Raw genomic sequence first — 27,939 nt, 5'->3', positions numbered from 1 at the left:
TTTGTACCTCTTTATATTTCCAAAATGTTGGGAGGTATGTACTTAGCCAGCTCCCCACCCTCTGCAGCCTCCCCAGTTGTCACTTACTTGCTTTGTTCCTTCCCTTCCAACTCTGTCTGCCAATCTGATCTGCACTACGCCATAGGCACCGGGCCAGGCCAAGGGAGTTTGACTCCCTAGTCAACGGTTTCGATCAGCGCCTTCACAATTTAAATTGGCTAAAACAAACCCCCAGAGGTGGTTTTTGGCATGCGATTTTGAAAAAGTATAATGCCATTAATAAAGGCCAAACAAACTGAATAGTAAAAATGAAAAAAAAAATTCCCTGAGAAGTGCGCCCCCCAGTGATTGTGCCCTAGGGGGTTGCCTACCCTGCCTACCCCTTGGACCGGCCCTGCATAGGCACATCACTACCCTTAGTGCCTGCCCTGTTTTAAAGCATGCAGAGAATTGTAGTTCAGGCACTGAATCTTAAAGCAATATCACCATTAAACTCTTCCCCAGCTCTCTATGGCCAGTGGCCTACTTAATGCGAGAGTTTCCTCCAATGAGAATCAAGTCTGCTCTGCCTACAACTGGCTCCCTGTTTATAGTCAATGCAATTGGAGCTGGAATCTATAAATGTATAACGTCTAGTGCCAAATACTAAAACAGCACTATATGTGCCCTTCTGACATTGATTAAGGTGTAATACCGTATAAGAGAGGCCACAGTGAAGCATTAATGTCAATGTGAGAATGGAACTATAATTGAGAATTCCAGGCATGTGGAATCTGCACAATCCATAGAGGCCTGGGACTCTGAAAGGGGCTATAAATACACTAGAAAGAGGACGGAAACACTCCAAGCTTTCTGTAGCGCTCTTGTGTTAATGACATGTCTCTTATCCCTTCCCATTAAAATTAGCACTTTCTAATTATAACCACATGTCAATTAACAATAACCCTTCCCTAATGGGCATTCCAGGATTTAAAAAGGTGCAAAATAACAGTATGGCATAAAGGGGAACTTTACCCACAGACACTTTTTTTGCCTAATGAAATAAAATGTATGTGTGTATTTGTTCAGTGGGTAAAGAACAGGTGACCCCAACAGTCTTACACATTGCTCTCCACCTACTAGTCAGGCTGCTGCCATCAATTACAATGAAAATAAGTAGTACAGGTATGGCATCCGTTATGCAGAAACCCATTCTCCATAAAATTTCCGAATTACGAAAAGAACATCTCCCATAGACTCCATTATAATCAAATAATGCAGATTTTTTTTGTTTTACATGATTTTGTTTTTCTCTATAGTAATAACACAGTACCTTGGACAGGTATGGGATCCGTTATCCAGAAACCTGTTATCCAGAAAGCTCTGAATTATGGAAACGTTGACTCCGTTATAATGAAATAATCCAAAATTTCTACATAAATAACGTCATAATGTTTATCTTTGTTGAAGCGCAAAACCAGCCTGTTGGGTTTAATTTTTGTTTAAATGATTTTCTAGTAGACTGAAGGTATAAAGATCCAAATTACAGAAAGATCCCTTATCGGGAAAACCCGAGGTCCTGAGCATTCTGGATAACAGGTCCTATACCTGTACTTGATATAAACAACAAATATAATTAATCCTTATTGGAATCAAAACCAGCCTATTGGGTTTATTTAATGTTTACATGATTTTCTAGTAGACTGAAGGTATGAAGATCCAAATTACAGAAAGATCCCTTATCCAGAAAACCCCAGGTCCTGAGCATTCTGGATAACAGGTCCTATAGCTGTTCTTGATATAAACAACAAATATAATGAATCCTTATTGGAAGCAAAACCAGCGTATTGGGGTTTTTTAATGTTTACATGATTTTCTAGTAGACTGAAGGTATAAAGACCCAAATTACAGAAAGATCCCTTATCTGGAAAACCCCAGGTCCTAAGCATTCTGGATAACAGGTCATATACCCGTACTTGATATAAACAACAAATATAATTAATCCTTATTGGAATCAAAACCAGCCTATTGGGTTTATTTAATGTTTACATGATTTTCTAGTAGACTTAAAGGTATGAAGATCCAAATTACAGAAAGATCCCTTATCTGGAAAACCCCAGGTCCTGAGCATTCTGGATAACAGGTCCTATACCTGTACTTGATATAAACAAAAAATATAATTAATCCGTATTGGAATCAAAACCAGCGTATTGGGGTTTTTTAATGTTTACATGATTTTCTAGTAGACTGAAGGTATAAAGACCCAAATTACAGAAAGATCCCTTATCTGGAAAACCCCAGGTCCTGAGCATTCTGGATAACAGGTCCTATACCTGTACTTGATATAAACAACAAATATAATTAATCCTTATTGGAATCAAAACCAGCCTATTGGGTTTACTTAATGTTTATATGATTTTCTAGTAGACTGAAGGTATAAAGACCCAAATTACAGAAAGATCCCTTATCCGGGGATTCTGGATAACAGGTCCCATACCTGTAATTACAGTATAGATGGGTTGAACTTAATAAGCTTGTGTCTTTTTTCAAAGTGAGCCGCTATGTAGGTTGTTAACTGCTGCCGAGTGTGTTTCACAACACTTTTGTCCCCTACTCCAGGTACATATTTGAGAGTATTGGGAACAAGAGGATTCTCACCATCAATAACTGCTCCCTGGCAGATGACGCAGCCTATACGTGTGTGATTGGAGAGGAGAAGTGCTTCACTGAGCTGTTTGTGAGAGGTCAGTCTTAGGGTTTGGCTGTGAAGTCATTTAAAAATTCAGGATAAAACTGTGTGTGATTGGGCTATTTATGTCTTTAAACTGTGCCCTCCATCTGTTGTTTATCTGATTGGTTGCTATGGGTTGCTACAAACTTTTTGTGGCTGTTATTGAATTACCTTAAGTCAACTTGGTTTGTGGCGTTCCAGCTTTCTAAAGTTTAACGTCTTTATAACTCAGCCTGCAGCCTTGTGCCTTTATATGGTCACATAACCCCTCAGTGACTTCTAATATCCTTATCATTTACAGTAGGGGGTACATTATCCCTTATAATACATGAGTGATACTCAGAGTTCCCTGTATAACTCAGCCTGCAGCCTTGTGCCTTTATATGGTCACAGAACCCCTCAGTGACTTATAATATCCTTATCTTTTACAGTAGGAGGTACATTATCCCTTATAATACATGAGTGATACTCAGAGTTCCCTGTATAACTCAGCCTGCAGCCTTGTGCCTTTATATGGTCACAGAACCCCTCAGTAACGTCTAATATCCTTATCATTTACAGTAGGGGGTACATTACCCATATAATACATGAGTGATACTCAGAGTTCCCTGTATAACTCAGCCTGCAGCCTTGTGCCTTTATATGGTCACAGAACCCCTCAGTGATGTCTAATATCCTTATCATTTACAGTAGGGGGTACATTATCCCTTATAATACATGAGTGATACTTAGAGTTCCCTGTATAACTCAGCCTGCAGCCTTGTGCCTTTATATGGTCACAGAACCCCTCAGTGACTTCTAATAGCCTTATCATTTACAGTAGGGGGTACATTATCCCTTATAATACACAAGTGATACTCAGAGTTCCCTGTATAACTCAGCCTGCAGCCTTGTGCCTTTATATGGTCACAGAACCCCTCAGTGACTTCTAATAGCCTTATCATTTACAGTAGGGGGTACATTATCCCTTATAATACACAAGTGATACTCAGAGTTCCCTGTATAACTCAGCCTGCAGCCTTGTGCCTTTATATGGTCACAGAACCCCTCAGTAACGTCTAATATCCTTATCATTTACAGTAGGGGGTACATTACCCATATAATACATGAGTGATACTCAGAGTTCCCTGTATAACTCAGCCTGCAGCCTTGTGCCTTTATATGGTCACAGAACCCCTCAGTGATGTCTAATATCCTTATCATTTACAGTAGGGGGTACATTATCCCTTATAATACATGAGTGATACTCAGAGTTCTCTGTATAACTCAGCCTGCAGCCTTGTACCTTTATATGGTCACAGAACCACTCAGTAACTTCTAATATCCTTATCATTTACAGTAGGGGGTACATTATCCCTTATAATACATGAGTGATACTCAGAGTTCCCTGTATAACTCAGCCTGCAGCCTTGTGCCTTTATATGGTCACAGAACCCCTCAGTGACTTCTAATAGCCTTATCATTTACAGTAGGGGGTACATTATCCCTTATAATACACAAGTGATACTCAGAGTTCCCTGTATAACTCAGCCTGCAGCCTTGTGCCTTTATATGGTCACAGAACCCCTCAGTGACTTCTAATAGCCTTATCATTTACAGTAGGGGGTACATTATCCCTTATAATACACAAGTGATACTCAGAGTTCCCTGTATAACTCAGCCTGCAGCCTTGTGCCTTTATATGGTCACAGAACCCCTCAGTGACTTCTAATATCCTTATCATTTACAGTAGGGGGTACATTATCCCTTATAATACATGAGTGATACTCAGAGTTCCCTGTATAACTCAGCCTGCAGCCTTGTGCCTTTATTTGGTCACAGAACCCCTCAGTAACTTCTAATATCCTTATCATTTAAAGTAGGGGGTACCTTATCCCTTATAATACATGAGTGATACTCAGAGTTCTTTGTATAACTCAGCCTGCAGCCTTGTGCCTTTATATGGTTACAGAACCCCTCAGTAACTTCTAATATCCTTATCATTTACAGTAGGGGGTACATTATCCCTTATAATACATGAGTGATACTCAGAGTTCTCTGTATAACTCAGCCTGCAGCCTTGTGCCTTTATATGGTCACAGAACCCCTCAGTGACTTCTAATATCCTTATCATTTACAGTAGGGGGTACATTATCCCTTATAATACATGAGTGATACTCAGAGTTCCCTGTATAACTCAGCCTGCAGCCTTGTGCCTTTATTTGGTCACAGAACCCCTCAGTAACTTCTAATATCCTTATCATTTACAGTAGGGGGTACATTATCCCTTATAATACATGAGTGATACTCAGAGTTCTCTGTATAACTCAGCCTGCAGCCTTGTGCCTTTATATGGTCACAGAACCCCTCAGTGACTTCTAATATCCTTATCATTTACAGTAGGGGGTACATTATCCCTTATAATACATGAGTGATACTCAGAGTTCTCTGTATAACTCAGCCTGCAGCCTTGTGCCTTTATATGGTCACAGAACCCCTCAGTAACTTCTAATATCCTTATCATTTACAGTAGGGGGTACATTATCCCTTATAATACATGAGTGATACTTAGAGTTCCCTGTATAACTCAGCCTGCAGCCTGCAGCCTTGTGCCTTTATATGGTCACAGAACCCCTCAGTAACTTCTAATATCCTTATCATTTACAGTAGGGGGTACATTATCCCTTATAATACATGAGTGATACTCAGAGTTCCCTGTATAACTCAGCCTGCAGCCTTGTGCCTTTATATGGTCACAGAACCCCTCAGTGACTTCTAATAGCCTTATCATTTACATTAGGGGGTACATTATCCCTTATAGTACATGAGTGATACTCAGAGTTCCCTGTATAACTCAGCCTGCAGCCTTGTGCCTTTATTTGGTCACAGAACCCTCATTGGCTTCTAATATCCTTATCATTTACAGTAGGGGGTACATTTTTTACCATTTTATTTTAATTTGAAAGACAAGTAAAATAAAAAATAACTGGAGGCACCCCAAAGTGACTGAAAGTACTTATATTTCACCCAGGACTAATATGCCTGGAGTATTTTGTGCAGATTCTTTCCTGTTGTCTCACAGACACACCCTGGTATTTATTTACTTTGCGTGTCCCTTATATATCCCTTTACCCTGGCATCATATCCCCTGGCATCATATCAATACAACTTTTAAGGAGCTGTTTTTTTTTCCAGCCTAGGATATCTGGTGGGGGCCCAACATTAAATGGCCACTTGATCAATTTGGAAAAGAGGAATAGACATACTGTATGTAGGTTAGAAAAGAATGTGTGTTTCTTTTTCTTCACTTGTCTGTTTGTTTGCCAGAACCTCCCATTCAGATCCTTCATCCCTTGGAAGATCAGATGGTGATGGTGGGAGAGAGAGTGGAGTTTATGTGTGAAGTGTCAGAGGAAGGAGCACAAGTGAAATGGTGAGTAGAAAATCAACTGACTGCTAGATATTTTCTTTATTATTATTATTAATAATAATAATAATAATAATAATAATAATACTCCTATAAATGGTGCTTAGTGATGCTATCAGTTATAACCAGTGCTTGGTGATGCCATTTATCATGTGACTTATATAAACTTGTGTATTTCAATAAAGACCCATGACCTTTCTAAACATTTTTACATGGTCATGAAACACCTCAGTGACTTATAATATCCTTATATTTTATATTACGGTGTATTTTATTCACTGTTTAAACATGACATGGGTACCTTTGACCCTCTAAGCTGTTCAAATAAAATGGTGCCCACTCACCAGGCCTGCTGAGATTTGAATCACCATTAATCACCTTTAGGTTGGCACTAGTTATGGTTGAATCTGTCCCGTTTCACTCTGCTGATAATTTGTTAAGAACAAAAAATGCCAATATGGGGCAGAATGTAGTGGCGACAACTGCACCAGGGTCCGCACCCCCTCTGGGCCCACCAGCAGTTAGTGGGCTTGGGAATCCGCCACGATCTCCATTTCAAGAGGGGGTCCCTGCTGCATAGTCTGCTCCCGGGCCCCACGCCGGGTAGTTCAGTTACTGGCAGAACGATTGGTATCCACCCTACTCATACATACAACCATTATCCACAGAGTTTCCTACATTGTGCAGGGCTCTCCTTCTTACCCTGCCACGGCCTCATCCCTAGACCTATGGTCTTGGCTCAGTCACTTTGACCCCCTTCAGCAGTGTCAGACTGGCCCACCGGGATACCAGGAAAAGTCCCGATGGGGACCTCATGCTGCTAAACATTTGGCCTATTTCATGTCCATTCCCTATTTTTGTGAAAACAAATAGTTGGAAAGAGTATAGTATGTAAAGAAAAGAGACTAGGAGAATAGAGGTTGAGTGAGGAGAGGAAGAAAGGAGAGGTAGAGTGGGCCCCTGGTCTAAGATTAATTGGTGGGCCCCTGGTCAAGGTTTTTGGGTGGGCCCCTGGTGTCCCAGTCCGACACTGCCCTTCAGGGATGCCCAAACTGTATCCCTCCATCTGTTGTTGAAGTGCAACTGCCAACATCAACCTTCTGTTTAAGGCCCTATTCCCATTTATTCTCACACTGCTACATTTTACATCCAGACTAATCTATACCCTGACTTAGGCCTATGATTTTTTGGATCAGCAAATTGTGACTTGTCTCTTTTTTTTTTTTTTTTGTATTAATCCTTACCTGAGCCCCCTAATTATCTTTGTATAGAATCCGCACACAACAATTTGCTTTCAAGCGTTACGTCTGAATATATAACCCCAGAGCAAGTGGCCTTGTGTGGATAAAGTTCCCCTGAGTGTGAAATTGATGGAAGCTCTGAGCCTCTTTCTTCCTCTAGAGTTTTATAACGGGAGCCCTTAATTGTGGCCCCTTTTTACGTTCCCAGTAAAGTGCTCTCCTTGAAGCCACTGTCTCCCTCCTCTATATCTCTCACAAACCATCACATCCCCTAAATGAGTCCTACATACACGTCCAAGGAGCTGGTGGAACTGGAACAAATCTCACCCACTGGCTTTCTGTAAATTATGGCCAAGGATAGATTTCAGCATTTAAAATAGCTTCTTGATGTAGTGGCTTATCTGCTTACCAGGTCCGCACGTGAGGAGGACACTTGGGTGCCATCTCAACGATGTCACTTTTGCAGCTGCCACGGCGTGTCCCATGCACAGAGATGGGAAAACTTGGCTGCTCATTGCTGTGTCAGCAAAACAGTCAGAGCTCCTTTGGAAATGTCACCTTGTAGGAACCCCTTCTGGGTCTGTATGTGTCCCCTCCCAGCAACAACTCTGTGACGCAGCACTCAAAATAAGAATTTTCATAGAACACAATGTCTTCTTCTAATTTTGGACTACACTTGATTCCAACTCCCCCCCCCATTAGAAGCAGTTGACAATATCAAATCTCAGACCTTTCTTAGTACCATAAAGTCTTGTTTTAGAAGGAATATCTCATAGAAAAAGGATTGCCTAATTAATTTTAGAAGATTTAGAGATTTCTATTTAAGCAGAACAGCAATGACTTTTAATTAATTCAATCTTTCAATTAGGGATGCACCGATTGGATTCAGCCGAACCCCCGAATCTTTCACGAAAAATTAGTCCGAATACCAAACCGGAACTAGGGGTAGGCAGAGTAGGCACGTGCTGGGAGGGCGCCAGGCACGTACCTCCTCTGTCGCCTACCCCAAGTCCGGTTCCCTTCTCTGCCCGACTCTGCATTTTTTCCTAGCTTCTTTGCTCTTCTGCGCATGCACGCAAATTCACGCAGGCGCCGCGACTGCCGGGCCTGCCTAGGGCGCCTGCCCATCGTGGCCCGGCACTGCCAAACCGAATCTGAATCCTAATTTGCATATGCAAATTAGGGGTGGGAAAATGTTTTTGCTTCCTTGTTTTGTGACAAAAGTCACACAATTTCCCTCGCCGCACCTAATTTGCTTATGCAAATTAGGATTCGATTTGGTTCGGCCAGGCCGAATCTGGGATTTGGTGCATTCCTACTTTCAATAGCTTCTTAAATATAGAGTTGATGTATCATATGGAAGGCGCCCTCCCAGCAGTGATTAAAGTGATAATGATGGTTATGACCCACTTTGTTCCATTTCATCCCTAGGGCCTGTGTTCCCCAAATTTATATGGCTAGGGCCAACAGAAGGGGGGTCAGGAGGGAGTCCAGTTAGGGGCCCTATAGTAATGTGGGGGGGTCCTAGGACACTCAATAGTACTAAATTGCAGGCCACACTAAGGATGGCTTAAGTTGAAAGTGTATGGTGTCAGATGAGCCAGGCATGTTTATAAAATACAGCCCTTTTAGTTGACAAGGCGGACCGCACACTGGGCCTAGCTCTTTATAAGGCACTCCAGTCATACACAAAACCATTACCCAACTCCAGCTGCAGCAGAACTTACTTAGTGCTAATACAGTATTTTAGCACTGCCTGCGATTGACTATAGACATTCTGTGTGCTATAATAGGCAGGGTCAAGCACAAGATTTTCATTGGGTGATATACTATTGCCTGTATTTGCTATAGTGTAAACTAGTAATCTTTGATTAATCTGGACATATTTGCATTAGTCTTTTGAGAGGGGTCCTATATGGGGAGTCATTTTTGCTCAAGATATATTGTCCACAAAACAATATTTTGTAGTCACAAACTCATTTTGTGAACACAAGTACAATTTCTAGCCACAGAATGACTTTTGTCCCAACAAAATTTTATTCTGTAGAAACAGCATTCATTTTGTGTACACAAAATGCAAACAACCCTCCCTTGTTCTTCATACACCTAATAGACCACGAAATCATAGTTTAGAAAGGCTGATTCATAAACATATGTCTATTAGAGGGAGCTCTTGCTCCTTCAGAATCCTTTGCCCACTTACTGGACAAGGAGAACCAAATGGTCCATTAGACAGTAAAAAAAAGCCCAGAAGGGAAGAACATAAAGTCAACACTCAACTCTTTTCACCACCTTTTTTAAGGAACCTTTATTTGTGGCTTCTGTTTATACCATGTGAACATATTGGGCAGTAGCTTGTCTTCAAGCAACCAATCACTTGCCTGCCAGTATGTTTCTGGTGTTATTCAGTGTTAACTGGTTGCATTGGACCTTCTTACTGGTAGGTAGCTAATACAAAGGAACACCAGAGTATAACTATGGAACCCCAGAGAAATAATGACCTATGAGAGGCATCTTTAAGACCTTCATTCACTTGGATGTGAAATGATAAAAGCCAATAAATGGTTCTGTTTGAATTATCTCACAGTTGACTTGAAGCGACTTGATGCTCCTATCAAATGCAATAGATGGAGGCCTTCAACAATGTAGTCTAAGAATTCATATATTTACAGCTGTCACTAAACAATAATTCCCTGTATTTCAACACCTATAATAATAAAAAAATCAAGATTTTTTTATGGGTGTAGGCCAGCTATGACCAGGTTTTTGCCATTTTTTTAGGGAGAAAGATGGTGTGGAACTGACCAGAGAGGAGACCTTCAAGTATCGGTTTAAAAAAGATGGCAAAAAGCATTATCTGATCATCAATGAGACAACGGTGGAAGATGGGGGCCACTACAAAGTCAAAACCAATGGAGGAGATTCATTGGCCGAGCTGATGGTACAAGGTGAGAGGATCTGTTCACTTTCACAATGAGTCACAAAGGAAAATCTCAGTGGGAGTCAATGTAGTGTATAGAACAAGATAGTAGGTTACTGCCATTGAGGATAACCTAATACAGTTAAATCAAACCTACATAACCATGTACATTACCCAACTTGTTCCCGATAATCTGGTTATCTATTACAGGAAGATGCCAGGGCTTTTACTCCTTTGTAGCCAGTAGAGGGGGCTCTTGTTCTATCACAGCCTTTCATATGAATCATGTTTCCCAGTAGAAAACATCAGCTGAGTCAGCCAATTCAATGTAGTGCTGAAAATAGGCTAGAGGTACAGAAGAAGGGCCCTGGTCAATAAAAGATTTGGTTGGGACCCTATACTGAAAAAACTTGAATCTTGTGTATCTTCTGGGTGTCCGGCCTATAACTTCCAGTAGTTGTCTGACTACAGCTGTAGATCAACAACAGAATATTATATGTATTATAGTAATATAAAATCATTATCACACAATTTCATCTCTACCATCACACATTTTCAGGCATAGAGGGACCAGCTTAGGTGTAATAGTAAATAGTAAATGTCTTCCACTGGTCTATTTAGTTTTCAACCCAATGGTTAGTTGATTAGTGTACAACCAGCCATGAGGGGCTTTAGGACTTCAACTATTTGCCATGAATTCCTCATCAGCATCTAGAGCACTCAAAGACACGCCTTCCATGCTAGTTTTAGCTGATAAGCATCTGGTGCCCAGAGGAGCCAATTCAGTTGAAGGTCCATGGTAAATATTTACCACTGGTCTTTCAAGTTTTCATCCCAATGGTTAGTTGATTAGTGTACAACCAGTCTAGAACATCAACCATCCACTAATTCCTCACCAACAACTAGAACACTCAAAGACACACCTTCCATGTCAGCTTCTTGGCTGTAACTACAGCGACAGTGGATTCCTTGAACCACATTAGGAAATGATTGTTAAGGTCAGATGGGCATCTTTCTGGGTATATTTAATTATAACAAAGATGTCCCATTAACTAAGTTGAACAGCCCCTTGTGGAACCAGAGACATATATAGGTTTGTCTGTTGAGCTATAGTGGCCTCCAAACAGCAAAAAGAATATCACTGAGAAGATGTCAACAACTCATACTAGTACTGGCCTGGGGCCAACACAGGCATAATATTATGTAGATGATTATCTGCTTGGCAAACCTCCAGTCATAATAAAATCAATGTAGAGGTCAGGTTTCTATAGGCCAATGAACCAGCCTCCTCTTTTTTTAATACAGTCCATCCCTGCAGTGGTCCAATATTGGAACTGTAATTTGCACCCTGCCAGAAATGTTATATCCAATGACCCTTTCATTTCTTGTTTTTGTAGCTTCCCCCCATTTCTGCTGTTAGGTCAGTCTCAAAATCTTTGCATTGCTTTTCTGGTTCCACCCATGTTTTTCTCTTTCCCCCCACCAGAGAAACAGTTGGAAGTTCTACAAGATGTTGCTGATTTGACTGTTCGGGCCAAGGAACAAGCTGTCTTCAAGTGTGAGGTCTCGGACGAGACAGTGACAGGAATCTGGGTGAAGAATGGAAAGGAAGTCATTGCGAACAACAGAATCAAGATCACCCATATCGGAAGGTGATTTCTGTGCTTCAGCCTTGCAAATATTCTTTAAGAGACTTATTTTTTAAAATTTTGTTTAACATAAACCAGAGAAAGGAAAGGCATAGCAGTTAGAACATAGCTACAGTTTGTCACTTTTAAAGGTCCATGAACCATGTTATGCGAGTAACGTCAACTGGAGACCCAAGAACATTTTATGGAGTCCCATATTTTTTTTATGATAGATAATTATTGTGCCACGTAGGATACAAAAGGAGTAGATGCAGAGCAGTCCATCTGGGGCTTTAGGGTGTGATAAATGTCTCAGAGCGAGTTCATCTTAGAACAGAGATTCTTAACCTGTTGGTCAGGACCAAATTTGGGTCCCCATGCGGTTTAGAATTTATTTACTAAAGTAACGCAAGTAATGGAGCGCCAGGGAGGAGAAGGAGTTCTTTCCTTATGGCCCTATGGCAGACAGCAATGACAGGGCTGCTTTGCACCCCCTGGATTTTTAAACCAGCTCTAGATACAGAGCAAGTGCTAACTGAGTGAGGACGGATATCTTTGTTATTTAGCATCCCCCTAGTGCTCCAGCATATGCATCTGGGCAGTGGCATAACTAGGGGACCACAGGTCCTGGTGCATAAACTCTAGCCAGGTCCCCTAGTCTGCCTCCAAACATGGTCGGACTGGAGGGCCCGGGGCCCATCGGAGCTGCTGTCCCAGGCCCCCCCCTCTGGATGCACACCTGCTGCGTTGGTGCACTCTTAACATCTGGCTTCCTAGCAGCATGCACATTGAGTCCAGCAGGTCCTACAGGGGGGGTAGGCCCAGGTGGAGTCGCACCCGCTATTCCTCCAATAGTTATGCCACTTCATCTGGGGACTTTGCAAGTGGGCCCTTTTGAAAATAAAGTGCTTCTTGCCAAGCATGCACTCCCACACAACACAAAGGAAACCCCTCAATTAGCCATGGTTTTCCCAAAATTTTTCCTTGCTGACATTGTAGAATTTTACACACACTGCTGGGTGAAAAAATACAAAAGGATGATTCTCCTACTTGTGAGCAAAAATATCATCTAGCACTTTCTGTGCACTTTGCAGGCCGTTTTAGACCTTAGTTAACAAGCCACTTCTCATTACAGGGTACACAAGCTGACCATCGATGATGTTGTACCACAGGATGAAGGAGACTACTCCTTTATCCCTAATGGATTTGCTTTCAGCCTTTCAGCAAAACTACACTTCATGGGTAAGAAAACAATCTTTTGGAGTCATGGTCATGAAAAGAAATGTAAGCCCTCAAAGCAACTAGTGTAAACTTGCTCCAAGTGCAAAATAACTTTCTGTCCAAGTTTTCAAGATAATAGCAGTTTTTACACATGAATGTTAAACAACAGCGCCACCTGTTTTTCGTTTCGGCAAGTCTTGTGATGCTGCTCAATACCTTTTTTTGCTTCAAATTCATCGTATTAGATGTGAAAAAACTGCCACTATCTTGAAAAAATAAAATAGGAAAAATAATTAAATGGTATAATGCATATTTTACCTCTCTCGTCAATAGTATACATATATCTGGAAATGTTTTTTTATTTGCTTTCTCCCTTTTTTCCCAATATTGTATATAGAGGATTTCATATCACAAAGGTTAATGAAAAAATCTAGTACAGTATATATTTTATTTATACAGGTATAGTTCCTGTTATCCAGAATGCTCCAGAACTGGGGTGTTTATGGATAACGGATGTTTATTTAATTTGGATCTTTATACCTTCTAGAAAACGAGGAGATCATGTAAACATTAAATAAACCCAATAGTTTTGCTTCCTATAAGGATTAATTATATCTTAGTTGGGATCAAGTACAAGGTACAGTTTTATTATTACAGAGAAAAAAGGAAATCATTTTGAAAAATTTGGATTATTTGGGTAAAATGGAGTCTATGGGAGACGGCCTTTCTGTAACTTGGAGTAACGGGTTTCTGGATGAGGAATCCCATACCTGTATTGTAAATAGATATTAAAACAGTTAATATATTTCCTGAAAAGTTTTGTAAAAACAGATGATTTCACAACATTTTGTTATAACTTCCTCTCTTTATCTCTGTTTATAGAGGTGAAGATTGACTTTGTTCCGAGACAAGGTACAGTATGGGGCAACGGTGAAATGCGTGGGGTGCAGAGCTGTTTGTATGTGTAGAGATCTATGTGAAAGATCACTATGTATTTAACTGGTATGATTAGTATAATATAAATGACGGGTTAGTATGAGCTGGGTGCTTGTGTTTAAACAGCTGTGTTTATGTATGTGATTTCCTACTGTTTCATTGTACTTTATCACGTCTCACATGTATGTGTTCATGGATGTATGGGACCATATGCTCATCTTTATTCATCACTGGGTTTTGTATGCTGTTTTGCCCACCCACAGAGCCCCCCAAGATCAAACTGGACTGCATGTCTCAATGTGCTGATACCATCATTGTCGTTGCTGGCAATAAATTACGTCTTGACGTCCCCATATCTGGGGATCCAGCCCCAACTGTTGTGTGGATGAAGGGGGATAAGGTAGGAAGTACCTACTGTGCGTTTCCTATTTTATAATCGTGTACAGTGTTGAGGCTATTAAATTAATTTGCCACTAGGGGGCACATTTACGAAGGGTCAAATTTCGAAGTGGTACAACTTCGAAATTTGACCATTGAAATTTGACCAACGAAATTCAAATCGTTTGATCGAACGTAGAAATCAAACGGTTCGAATGATTTCATCGATTTATCTAACGATTTAATCGATCGATCAAACGATTTTCCAAAAAAAACCTTTGAATTCTAAAAACTCAGCCAAATATTGGCTATAGGTTCTAGGAGGTCCCCATAGGCTTACATAGCAATTCGGCAGCTTTAAGATGGCGTAGTGTCAAAGTCGACGTTTTTTTTAAAGAGACATTACTTCGATTTTTGAATATTCAATGTTTTTTCAATTCGAATCGAATTTTGGCCTACCTGGTCGAAGTACCCAAAAATTACTTCGAAATTCTAAGTTTTTGAATTCGAAAATTCACTTCGACCCTTAGTAGATGGGCCCCTAGATGTTGCGATATGCAAAGTAATACTGAATCCTTTGCAAAAAAAACCATGAAAACCCTACAGTCCAAGAGTTGATGGCTAATGTAATCTCGCCCCAGGTTGTTCCAGATACATCTCCTTGCATTAGCACACAATCCATTGAGTCATAAAGCACAATGATTAAGTCAATTTATGTTGCAAGGGATATCCTTCTTTGCATATAACTATTTTATAGTTTAGGGTGTCCCCCATGCATTATTTAGTAGACCTTGCAAGTTTGTCTTAGTTCATATGTACACAAAGCAAGAACTTGATGCTTCAGTAATAGACCATGCATGTAAAATCTTATTTTATAAGTAGACATTGAAAGGAATTTTTACTTCATTAGTAGGTCAGGAAAGTACACTTGCATTCACTATTTGACTTTGCAAGTAAACCATAGCTCATTACTAGACCTTGCGAGAGCAACTTAGAATATTGGTAAATCATTCAAGATCCCCTAACTTAATTAGTAGACATTTAAAGTACACCATAGGCCCCTAGTGCCCTTTGCAAGTACCATTAGAACATTTTGCCAACACCTTGCAAACCCTTGCATTCATTAAAAGAAGTACATTGGTAGACCAGAGTTGACCAAAGTTTATTAGAAGACCTAGCATGTATGCATAAGTTCATCGGTAGACCATACAAGTTGACCAAAGTTTATTAGAAGACCTAGCATGTATGCATAAGTTCATCGGTTGACCAAAGTTTATTAGAATACCTAGCGTGTATGCATAAGTTCATCGGCAGACCATACAAGTTGACCAAAGTTTATTAGAACACCTAGCGTGTATGCATAAGTTCATCGGTAGACCATACAAGTTGACCAAAGTTTATTAGAAGACCTAGAATGTATGCATAAGTTCTCGGTAGACCATACAAGTTGACCAAAGTTCATTAGAAGACCTAGAATGTATGCATAAGTTCATTGGTAGACCATATAAATTGAACAAAGTTCATTAGAGGACCTTTCATGTATGCATAAGATCATTGGTAGAACATACTAGTTGAACACATTTAATTAGAAAACCTTACATGTATGCATGAGCTCATTAGTAGACCATATGACAGCTCTTTGCTCCAGAAGTTAACCATGCAAGATCTTAAAATAAAACTTACTATATTAGTGGCACAGGCAGTTGACTATAATGCTTTGCAAGTAAACCTTAGTTCATTAGTACTCCTTGCAAAAGCACCATGGCTCATTATTAGCCCTTGCAAGTACAAATTAGTTGTTTAGTAGAACTTGCAAGTACACTTTACACCATTAAACATTGACAAGGATGCCTTAGTTCTTTAGAATACCATGAAAACACCATTGTACATAGTATACCAAACAAATTGACCAACATTCACTAGTAAACCTTACAAATTCACCTTGGCTTCAGAAGCAGAGGTTTCATTATCACTTTAATTCATTAATATACCATGCAAGTTCCCTGTAGTTTATAAGGAGACCTTACAAGTCTACCATAGTTCATTAGAAGATGTTGCAACCAGCCCGTAGTTCATTAGTAGGTCATGGAAGTACATCATAGTTCTTTAGCAGACCTTGCAGGTATGCCTTAGAGGAGCAAATATACCTCTTCTGTGTTGGACATGTAGCATTTCCTGCCTGTTAAAGGCATTAGCCACTGCCCTTGCATTTGGGAAGGTAAATCATACCTGTCGTTCCAAAACAAATATGTCATCACCAAATTCTTTGACCTTTCCCACGATCAGGTAATTGAGCAGATCAAGGTCAGGACTGAAACTGAGTCTCAACACGACTTATACAGAGACGTGGATGTAAGTTGGGGCCTCTGCTCCCCGTAACTGCTTAAAACAGAGTAATGTATGGACACGGGCATTATTACTTATATCACGTGTGAAGCATCCGGTTGTGTGGTCACATGAAATCTAACAGCACTACTTAATGTTCTTTGTTTACAGGGAAAGAACTTATACGCAAGGCATTTCTATACATTTATATTTGGGATTTTTAATTCTATTTATTTTCCACAATTTGACTGTATATCTTGGCTTTGGAAAATTCATGGACCCGACTCATGTTTTTTGCCCACGAAAAGGTTAAACCTACATACTGTGCCGTCCAGTGGAAAATAAATGGAAGATTAAGCCCTATTAATTAAGAGGGTATTTTTCCCCTTTATCTTGATTTCTTTTTGCAGGTGATAACCTCTTCAGATGAAACTTCTTTCCACTTTCACTCATCTTTGCTATTTTTTCATCTTTTTCCATTGACATATTTTTAAACTTGCATGATTATTTTCATGAAAAACATAACCAAAAAAAAAAACAGGCGCATTGGTCCACTTTGATTATAAGATGTCTTAGGAGGCTTATGGTCAAGGAACCTAGAGATTATTCCATGGGCACTTGGGCAAGTTGTGACTCTGGAGTCTTGGGTGATGAGGCACTATGATGTTATCTCCTTGTGCCCTCTATTGTTATAAGCTTAACTCACAGCAAGTTAAACAAAATGTGAGATCCGGCACTTTGACACCAACTTCCAACGATTTGGAATAAGCAAAAATTCCCAAGACTTTACATTGAGTAATAACCTAACTTTTTTGGTTATGTTTTTTTTAACAATTAACTTGATTTCTGTTTTTCTTTTTCTTCTTCTCAAGTTTCACTGTTCCTCTTAAATTTACTTCTGGCAACTGTCATATTGGACACTTGGTTGGACACTGTGTACTCAAGCACTTGATTATAATCTTTTCTCATTTCTTTATTAGTGTTTCCCTTCAGTTTACGTCAACATTAAGTGCATCAGATAGATTACACTTGTGCTGTGTCATTTGGGAGGTTGAAAATCAGGACACCTTCTGCTATGTTATTTGGGAGGTGGGAAATAGGGGACATCTTCCATGATCTCTTCGTCAGACATAACCAATGGCTCTTCTTGAAAAGAGAGACCCATTTAGCAGTGAATTGTGTAACAGAAGGATACAAGAGTCCCCACGAATGCCCTTAAGCCCTAGCTTACAGACTTGTTTCCTCAGCTAATTTCAGAGGTTGATGGCAGAGTCCACGTGGAGACACACCCAGACCATTGTGTGTTCACCATTGAGGGGGCAGAGAAATCAGATGAAGGGGCCTACACCGTAGTGGTGAAGAATGAAGCTGGAGAGGACAAAGCTAACATCAATGTAAAGGTTATTGGTAAGTTATAGAAGGACAATCATTACTGCACAACAATTACAGTATTGACATATGTATGCACCATGTCTTAACAATTAATGGAACTTTCATTCAGTTAGTAAAGGGGTACGTTACACCCATATTCAACATTAGACAAAAAAAGGCATGTAAGGGGACAAGATCAGTACAGAAGACCCCTAAATCCTTAATAACTGCAACCCGCACCTCCAGGTTTTGCCTAGCCAAAGAAATAGCAGCAGAGTTGGGTTGCAGGCCTCCATGTTTGGCTGCCTCACATATGTCCTCAGCCTGGTCTGTGCTGCTCATCAACCTGTAACACATGCACTTGATAACAAGAACAGAATAGCTTGAAGCTGATAGCAAGAAAGTCCAAGCGAATATTAACCTTATATTTGTATGTAACAGAGGTCCCAGATCCACCTGAGGCCCCCAGGATATCAAACATTGGTGAAGATTTTTGCACAGTACAATGGGATCCACCCAAGTATGATGGAGGCCAACCAATTTTGGGTAAGATGCCTGATTTCAATTGACTGCCCTTTTGACCTTCTTGTCATCTGGTTCATTTGACCACTGGAATGATCCTCATTGTTCCTGTAGGCTACATCTTGGAGAGGAAGAAAAAGAAGAGTTACCGCTGGATGCGGCTGAATTACGACCTGGTTAAGGAATTAACCTACGAATCTAAGAGAATGATTGAGGGAGTGGTATATGAGATGCGCATATATGCTGTAAATTCCATTGGCATGTCCATCCCCAGTCAACATTCACAGCCCTTCATGCCTATTGGTAAGTAACCCATCAATCGAACACCAACTGGATTCTTATGGAAATGTGCTTGATCGTGTCAATGTTAGTGCAAAGTAAATTTATTATATCAAAAAAGAGTTAGGATTATGGAGTATTGGATGGTATTGGTCTGTGAGTTTCCACTTGGTCTTAAAATTATGTTCTACTGATTATATAGTGCTAAGGTAAATACTCCAGGTAACATTATTATGAGAGTCCATGTATTCCTCAAGCATAAGGAGCACGGTCTGTATAATGGATGGGTCACTGTGGATTTATATGCAGTAGATTACAAAAGTTAAGTCTGTAGAGGATGAGGACACCAGTCTACAGTTTTTAGAATTGCTGCAGAGGAGGACATGGTTATCTGAATATTCTGGGAGCAATAAACAGAAGAATTCATTTTGAGAAAGGTAATGGTGGTGTTGTTTACAGTGACAGAAAGGCATGTTGGTGTCTCGTTGGTGTATCTGTTTGCACCATGGGTCTGGTAAAAATAAATGCTGGGAGGTATAATTGTATTTATGCCCATGTATGAAAGAACATGCCATTACATACATTTATAGGGTGTTGATGGCACAAATGTTTCTTGAGGCCCTGGACAAGGGGAGCATTGGTTTAATAATCCTCCACCTATTGTTGAACTGGAGTTGTCATCATCACTTTCTATCCTTGAAATTGTTTGGCTTGACAACCAAGGACAGGGGAGCAATTAAACACAAAATATGTGCTTTTGTGATCAACCAACTTCCATGAGCCTGTTAGAGATGCCCCTTGGTTGTCCTTTTAGGACCACCTTGCTTGAAACAGGATCAGACCGAGAGAGGTTATTTCACTCACTGCTGTTATTGTGAAACCCCCCTAATGCAGCTCAACCAGCATTATACTGACCTAGAAGTAGGGAAGAATTAAGACTTACCTACACGTTCAATTTAGGGGAACTGTGTGTGTGAAGATAAGCATCTTTGCATTTCGAGACTGTTGGACAATCCCTGGAATTCTTGCTTGTGATTTACAATGGGAGTTCCAGATGGGGTTCCTTCTAGAAAAAGGGTCACAAGGGTGATAGGAGAGTGTCTCTATGGAATGCTTTGAGAAGACATCCCCAGGCAGAAAATAATGTAATGCGTAAAGGAATATTGAACACAAATTATATGAATGATAGAAGAATATAATGAAAACTACCTTAATTGGGTTAAAGAAGAAAGATATTAAGGGATACAGATGCTCAACAAAAGTACAGAGTTGATTTGCATGTAGTTACACGTTTAAATGGCTTCAAAACAGAAAATATCAATGGCAAAGTGATGTGCATGCAGTACCTTACAGAAGTTCATGTAAAAATGTAGAGGATAAGGACACCAGTCTACTGTTTAAAGAATTGCTGCAGAGGAGGAAGTAGTTGTCTGAATATTCTGGGAGCAAAAAAGGGAAGAGTTGATTTTGAGGAACGAGGTGAATGGTGGTGGTGTTGTTGACAGTGACAGTGACAGAGAAAGATGTTACTTGGGATGATTTACACTGATGACGACTAGCAGGCGCCATCCAGGAAGGAGCTGACATGAGACAGTTTGAAACCAGAGACTGGAATGAAGGTGGTAGGTCAGCTATCGGGAGACAGAGTTGTGTGCCGTCTGCACAAACATATTGTTGTAAGTCAAAAGCGCTACTAAATTAGACAACGTAGTGTGTACAAAGAACAAAGAATGGCCCAAAGCAAAACGTCATGGTATGTCAACATTACGGGTCAACATGGAAGGAAAAAGAGATAGTAGATGAAGAACTTGGTCTACAGCAGAGCTTTTCATCTGCAGCAAGACATTTTTATTGCCTACAGTATGCTCATGGATTCCATAGCTTCTTTATAAGACATTGTAATTTTACTACAGCCTGTAAATATGTTGTATATTGTACAGCCAGTCTGGTCTATGGAAGACATTGAATGGCACATTATTGATCGCCAAAGAGCAACCAAGAAGTACTATACATACATCGTTACATAGTTAAATTGGGTTGAAAAAAGACAAAGTCCATTAAGTTCAGCCCCTCAAAATGAAAACCCAGCATCCATACACACACCCCATAAATTATATATACCCATACCTATAAAATGTAATTAATAGAACAATTAAGGCTCAAGACAAGAATAAAATTTAAAATACACTTACATTCATTCATGCCGTTTGAGCTTGTGCATAACCAGTTTATCATGTATGTCACCGTTACGTCAGGGTTGCCCTGTGTTTCTCCAGAGCATTTCTGCATTCTTTTACTATATTAGTCCTGAACCCTGCTGCTAGGTGTCTATTCCAAGAATTCAATTCTTTCTGTAAAATAATACACCCAAGCATCACATCCCACAAATTCACTGCATGATCTTTCCCAGTATCACTTCTCTTCTTGTAAAGAATACTCTATGCCAGGAATTTATTGAGTTCTCTAATATACATTTTTACTGCTCCGGGCCTCTAAGCTTTGTACGGCAGCATTCTTGTGGCACATTGTTCCGATTGAAGTGCGGAAAACAGACACTAATATTTCCCTTTTCTATTGCAATGTAAGGAAACTTAATCATATTCGCTCTGTACAATGAACTGCTTCACATTTTCCCATTGCAGAAAATTCATGAAACAAATGATAAATACTGAAGAATTAAAAAAAAAATCTAGAAACACCTTGTGACATTTTCTGGCTAAATAAAATCCCTGCTTATCCCCTTAATTTCCCCCTTATTCTGTACTTTCCTAATTAATCCCATTGATTTAACAACTACACAGTGCACTAATAATGCAACATTTTAGGATTCCAGCACTGCAGAATTACCACCTGTTGCCCTAAACCTGATACTAAATTTGCACCTGTTTCATAAAAGCCATTGGCCTCAGCATCAATGTAGGTGATCCAGTGCAGGGACACCATTTGGGAACCCTGGAATTATTAGGAATCGATGTGCTACACTGAGCCATGCTGTAATGTCTTCTACCCCCCAAATACTGTGTCCAGTCCAGATTGTAGAGAGCAGGTCTTGACTGGGACTCAAAATAGGCCCTGGTATTCCAAGTACCTAGAGACCCAAACAGCCCCCCACCAGCCCACTAAATAGTAACTGTCTATGGCACCTTACAGCAGCTCCTCTGGTATTTACCAGAACCCAGGCTTGGTGAAGAGTACAGATTATATATACAAATAAAAACATGGCAATAAACAACTAGGTTAGGACCTGTTTACAAGGACATATTATCTGAAGGGTAGTGAGACATAAGGTGTAGGCCTCCTGTGGGGTGGGAAGAGGTCACATGAATTTTGGAGGTTAGTTTGGATAATGTAAAGGTAAGGAAGTTCCGACCAGGAGTAACATGGAGAAGAACAGAAGAGAAGGTCCTGTGGGTAGACCAAAGAGTTTACTTTTTGATCACAGACGTGAAGGACAGACGTGCAACATTGTTGATTTTGAATGTAAATGATTCTAGGAAAGCCTGGGGCAGTACATGACGATTGAGAAGAAATGTTGTATAAATGTGGGGGATATAATTATGATGAATTGCATTGGGTTTAGTTTGAGCAGCAGTAGCCCCAGAAAAATGGCTTCCATTAGACAGGTTATGATACGAGCAACAGCAAGTATTTTGTTTCCCTCGGATGTAGAAGACTGCAATACAGTCGATGTTCCCAGGCGCAAGACAACAAACTGCAAACAAGATAAAATCTTGCATCTGTGAAAATGCCATGCAGGAGGAATGTGCACCACACCAATGTAGCATTTAGCATTAATATTGTAGTAGTTCTCAGAACTATGGACACAGGGGAACCCTGTACTTTACAACTGCCATTGACCACCGTTGTGTCCAGGGTTCATTTTGTGTTCTGTATCTGTCCTAGGGATTTCCCAGACCCTAACCCGCCCTCCCTTAGCCCGCGCCCGCCCGCATCCGCACTTCCGGGTTGCTTTTATAGACCCGCCCCGCCAATGAAGTCACAAAAGGGGTAGGGCGAGCAGGCGCAGCGTCTATAAAAGACAAACCTGGAAGTCAGAAACTGGCATTTGACGGTGGCCTCCCGTGAAGAAGCGTGCGAGGTCGACCCAAACCCCCCCCGACTCGCGAGTAAACTAGTGATGGCGCACTCCCCTCTTTACATGCCCAGCCCCGCTGTAACCTGTGTGGGTCCTGTGTAAATACATTAAAAAGGACCTACTGTGAAAATCGTCCAGAACCAGCCCGACCCGCAGGTCCTGAAGGCTTCAGGCCAGCCCAGACATCACTAGTGGACACCTTTGTTCTTCTGTCCTCGTTAGTATAGAGCTGTCAAACACAGACAATGCTGCATTTATGGGGGGCGACAGCAGCAATTCATTTAGAGTGGAAGGCAGGGTGCAAAGTACAAAAAAATGGTGTGGTGCACCCTAAACAACAGCACACAAAATTAACAGTCTCTAGACCACAACTCACCCTCATGAGGTTCGTTTTTCCATGAAGTTGTGCAAATTGTGCACCTATTTTTGAGCACTGCTTGTCCCTTGTTTCGAGTTTGAACCCCACATTTTTCTGTGGCAACAAATGCGACATTTTAAGTAAAAGCATGGCATGGCATGGCATTGTGATATCACCTTTCCTGTCTATTATGTAGCGCAAATGAATTAGGCAATTAGTATTTTGGATTTCCTTCGTCAAATTCCATAGACTTTATTGAATCTAAATCCTGGGAAAGAATGGGAGGTTTCATTGTTTGTTTGTTTGTTTTTTATTTTGTTTTTTTTGGTGATGTCACAATGTTCTAAAAAATGGAACTGGATGAAAATAAGCAAAGAAGAAAAAGTTCTATTTTGAGCAACTAAACTAAGAGTAGCCTCCACATAAATACTGTATGTGTAAAATGATCAGCGCCCCTTTCCCAGACGGACGCACAGTAGAGAAGAGGGAAAGCAAGTGATTGTGCCAAATCTCCGTGACATTATACTGGATTAGGAGCAGCTGTTGGGCCCATCCAAGCTTATAATATGTTGTGAGTTTTCCTAAAATCTTATGTTACCTAAAGTCACCTTTGAGGCAATGATACACTTGTCACTAACATGGGACGATTTGCCATGTCTGCATTCATAACTGAAGGTCATGGCACAGGTTTCTTTTACCCCTCGTTTTGGTTCTTCTTTGGCTTTTTATTTTATTTTGTGTCTTTTCTTCCATTTCTGTTGCCTGTAATGTTCTCATGTCCAATGGTTTGAGTTTCGTGAATGTGCTGAGCTCTTGGCATCTAAAATTAGAGGTGACAGCATGAGGACGAAGATTGAGGCTTAGTATGCAAATAAATTTTCTCTGCTACTGGGAAGGGGTGGGGAGTTTGGGTCATCTCTAATGTGGAGCTCATTCCTCGGCCCACCCTCCCCTTTGTGCAATGATGTGGATTCTAGACGAGTAGATCCCTGCCATACTTGTGCCATTCTAGGATTTCTGCCTGGAGCTTGGTGTCAGTGTCTATAGAGACCTCCATCAGCAGATACAGAGCCCCACCATGACCCGTATCTCTAGGCTCCTCGAGGATCCTGAAGCTGCTCTTCAAGCTTTAAGAAATGAGAGGAGGCAGAAAGCTCTGAAAGAAATTAAAGGTCTGAACATTCACTAGAACATTGGCCACTGGATCTTCAGATCCATGTAGAGAAATCTCTGTACTCTATGATGAGCTAAGGCTGAGTATTCTTTTCAGAAGAATGTGGTGGGAAGTATGGTAGGACTGATGGATCTGCATGCTGGCTTTTAAAGGCTGAGTCTTTTCTGGTGTTGATTAGATGTGTTTTCTTTGTCTCTTATTTTTTATTTCACCTGGGGCCCAAATTTAATTTGGAGTCACCTGTCCAGTCCAAGAATTATTATTAGAAATTAAAAATGCATTGATGTTTTCTATTGTTGGAGGAAATTTTCACTGTCTTATGTTGGCCCACCCTTAAAAGCATGGGGGCTTGTAGAATAAAAATCCTTGATCAGTTGTGGCTACTTAGACTTTCTTTGGTGAGAGGAAAACCTGATATTTTATATTATTGTGATGAAACGTCTCCAAATCCTTCTGTGGAGCTTTGCTTCCAATGACTTAAAGTCCATACTAAAAAAGCTCTGAAGAATTATATATATGGAACATGTTCTCCTGATAAGACTCCCCTTTTAAGGAACCATGATAAAAAAAATGTTCTGTTTATAGCTAATTAAGATGTTGCTGTTATACTTTTGTAATATAAACTTTACATAGATTGATATACATATATGTCTAAAAAGACTGGTGACATTTACATTTATCACTTACTGCTTAATAGCAATAATTGTGCCCTCCGAAATCCCTCACCCAAAAAAATGTAGTTCTATTGTAGATCTATTGTAGATCGTTTTATAAGGAGAATAACTTTACTGTGTCTTTAAAGAAAGAATAATCACTATTCCGTGCATCTCCCATTACTGTCAAGCAGCTAAATGGGAAATTTGATAGGACCAGCACCCAAGGTCGCTGTGAGACAATGCACTCGTTGCTTTTATTAGCTGTACCAGGTTTGTGGTTGCAGTTGATGGGATTCTCACACTGGTGAGACAAAAAAAAGACATTTCGTTGGTGGGTTCGTGTAAACTGCCCCACTGTTCAGCCCTGTGCTCTTTGGGGAAAGTGAAAATATGTGTTTGGAATATGTGTATGGTTTGAGTTATGGTGGAAAAAAGACTCCAGAAGATATAGAACTATCCTTAGTGGTGAGATGGTAATTTTCTGTGTTCACCATGGGTATTTTATTCCAGTGTTGCCCTTTTTAAAGACATAGGACCAAAGTAACTTTGCATTGGCACCTTAGTCCTGGGGTACATTTTGCACTGTTCAGGCATACTTCCAAGTGCAACAGGCATCACATGGGGCCAGGGCCAGGCCAAGGTATTTTGGCACCCAGTAACCCCCCCCCCGGTCCTCCTTTACCATTGCCCACCTTACCATTCATATTGTCCCCTGTGCCAGCAGCCATCATGTTGCCTCATGTACCTGTGCCAGCACCTATTATATTGCCCCCATTTTTACCTGTGCTAACGGCAGTCAATCCCTCAGATTGCCCCCAATCTGTACCTGTGCCAGCATAAACCAAAACATCCATCATATTTTTTCCCCCATTCTGTACCTATACCAGCGGCAGCCAATAAAATCCATCATATTGCCCCTAATTTGTACTTGTGCCAGCTAGGGTTGCCACCTTAGTGCTAGCAGGAGCCAAATATCCATCATTTTGCCCCAAACTGTGTACCGGTGTCAGCAGCCACCATATTGCCCCATATACCTGAGCCAGCAGCAGCCAATTCCTCATATTGCCCCCAAATATGTACCTGTGCCAGCAGCAGCCAAAACCCATCATATAGCCCCTAACCATCGGTTTACCTGTGCCAGCAGCAGCAAAGAGGGAGGTGGGCAGTGCTTCTGCCCACAGTACGAATCACAGGCAAGAGGGGGTTGGCGGTTTATAAAATTGAAAAAATATTAAAGGCCATGCAAACCAGGGTTTAAAAAAAAGAAAAAGAAATCCCTCTTAAAAGTGCGCCCCCCCCCATAATTGTGCCCTTGGCAAGCCCCTACTCTTCATACCCTTAGTTCCAGGCCTGCATGGGGCAGACAAGAATGTTTGTGCAGTTGAGGTAGTCCCTCCGCTGCTCCCAACTACTGCTTCCCCTTATTACTCCCAAGCATATAAGCTGAAGTCAGAAAGTGTAAGAGATGTATTTATATATTATAAGCTTGGAGTAGCAACTCATAATTTACTTTTTCCTAATAGTTCCTGTACTAGCGTAAAGTTTCGACCGTATATTCTATGACATTTACATAATTCTCTATTCTTTTAGCTCCCACCAGCGAGCCCACCATGCTGGTGGTGGATGACGTCAGTGACACCAGCATAAGCTTAAAGTGGAGACCCCCAGAGCGCATTGGCGCAGGAGGCCTCGATGGCTACACTGTGGAATACTGCAAGGAAGGGTGTAAGTGTTTAAATATTATCTACTTTATAGATATACCTGAGTTTGTGGTTTTTTATTCTCTATGTGATCATTAAAGTGATTGTTGAAGTTCAGGTCACCCTCTGCCATCATAATCCCCAGTGGTCCGGTGTAATGACAAATGCAAGAATATACTCCAATATGACTCCTACCTTCTAGTTGCCTAGCTGCCATCTTGCTGTTACTCTTGGCTCATACAGAGTAACATCAGCAAGTTATAATCTCCCTAGGTTAGATAACAGCAGGGTGACTGACGTAGTAAAGCCGGTAGCTTGGATTCTTCTTGGAGTATCCTTTTGCATATATTGAGTTTAGACTGCATGACTCAGAGAGCTGGCGGGGGCAATAGGAGAGACTTGAGTACGTTTACATCTCCTTTTTATAGTGTTTCAACACTCACTTCCTGCTCCTGCTGAGCCTATAAAACAGGAAGTAAACCATTTAAAGAAAAATGGCTTCCCACACAGCCTGTAGGGGTTTAAATGGAAGTTATATGTAGCACTGTGTTCTCTGAAAATATCATATATTTATGTGTGTGTGTTTAGCCTACATCATGTCCTTTAATTTAAAGTTAGCTTCTACTGTAAAGCAAGTGTCACTTTATTATTACTATCACCTGCTGCGCAAGTACGGTGCCAGGAAAAACACTCCGGTTTATGAGTAGTCACTGTGCTTTTTTTATCTGCCTTAGAAGGTGCCCAAGAATTTTCAATTAAAGTAGCCAACAAAGATGGAAATCCTACTATTATTTGGACTTATGAGTTACCTGATCTGATGGTTCATATTCACTTTGGATCTATTTCCTTCTGGCCCAGACAGATGATAATGAATTATAATGATTGGGGTTGGACACATGCCATGTGCCATCTCCCCTTTCCCGTGGCTCCGACTGACACCGCTAACCAGCCAGGGCACGTTCTTCAGTCACGCAGCCAGAATACAGATAGGTCGGCTTAGGATTCACCGCGGCTTGGG

General features: G+C 40.7%; 1 protein-coding gene across 1 annotated transcript in view; it reads left to right on the top strand.

The window, feature by feature from the left end:
* Window positions 1-27,939, top strand: part of mybpc3.S (myosin binding protein C3 S homeolog) — a gene marked incomplete at its 5' end in the record, with an annotated part of 63,075 nt that overhangs the window by 23,123 nt on the left and 12,013 nt on the right. The window contains 12 exon segments of the mRNA NM_001088698.1: window positions 2,599-2,723; window positions 6,017-6,122; window positions 10,139-10,305; window positions 11,764-11,929; window positions 13,041-13,147; window positions 14,009-14,038; window positions 14,326-14,462; window positions 16,727-16,792; window positions 18,013-18,172; window positions 18,578-18,682; window positions 18,773-18,961; window positions 26,812-26,946. Of these exon segments, the coding sequence (NP_001082167.1) occupies window positions 2,599-2,723; window positions 6,017-6,122; window positions 10,139-10,305; window positions 11,764-11,929; window positions 13,041-13,147; window positions 14,009-14,038; window positions 14,326-14,462; window positions 16,727-16,792; window positions 18,013-18,172; window positions 18,578-18,682; window positions 18,773-18,961; window positions 26,812-26,946 (1,493 nt within the window).

The sequence above is a fragment of the Xenopus laevis genome, chromosome 4S (assembly GCF_017654675.1).
Source record: "Xenopus laevis strain J_2021 chromosome 4S, Xenopus_laevis_v10.1, whole genome shotgun sequence".
NCBI classification, from domain to species: Eukaryota; Metazoa; Chordata; class Amphibia; order Anura; family Pipidae; genus Xenopus; species Xenopus laevis.
Note: the sequence above shows the minus strand (reverse complement) of the source record. Positions and strands in the feature narration are given on the sequence as shown.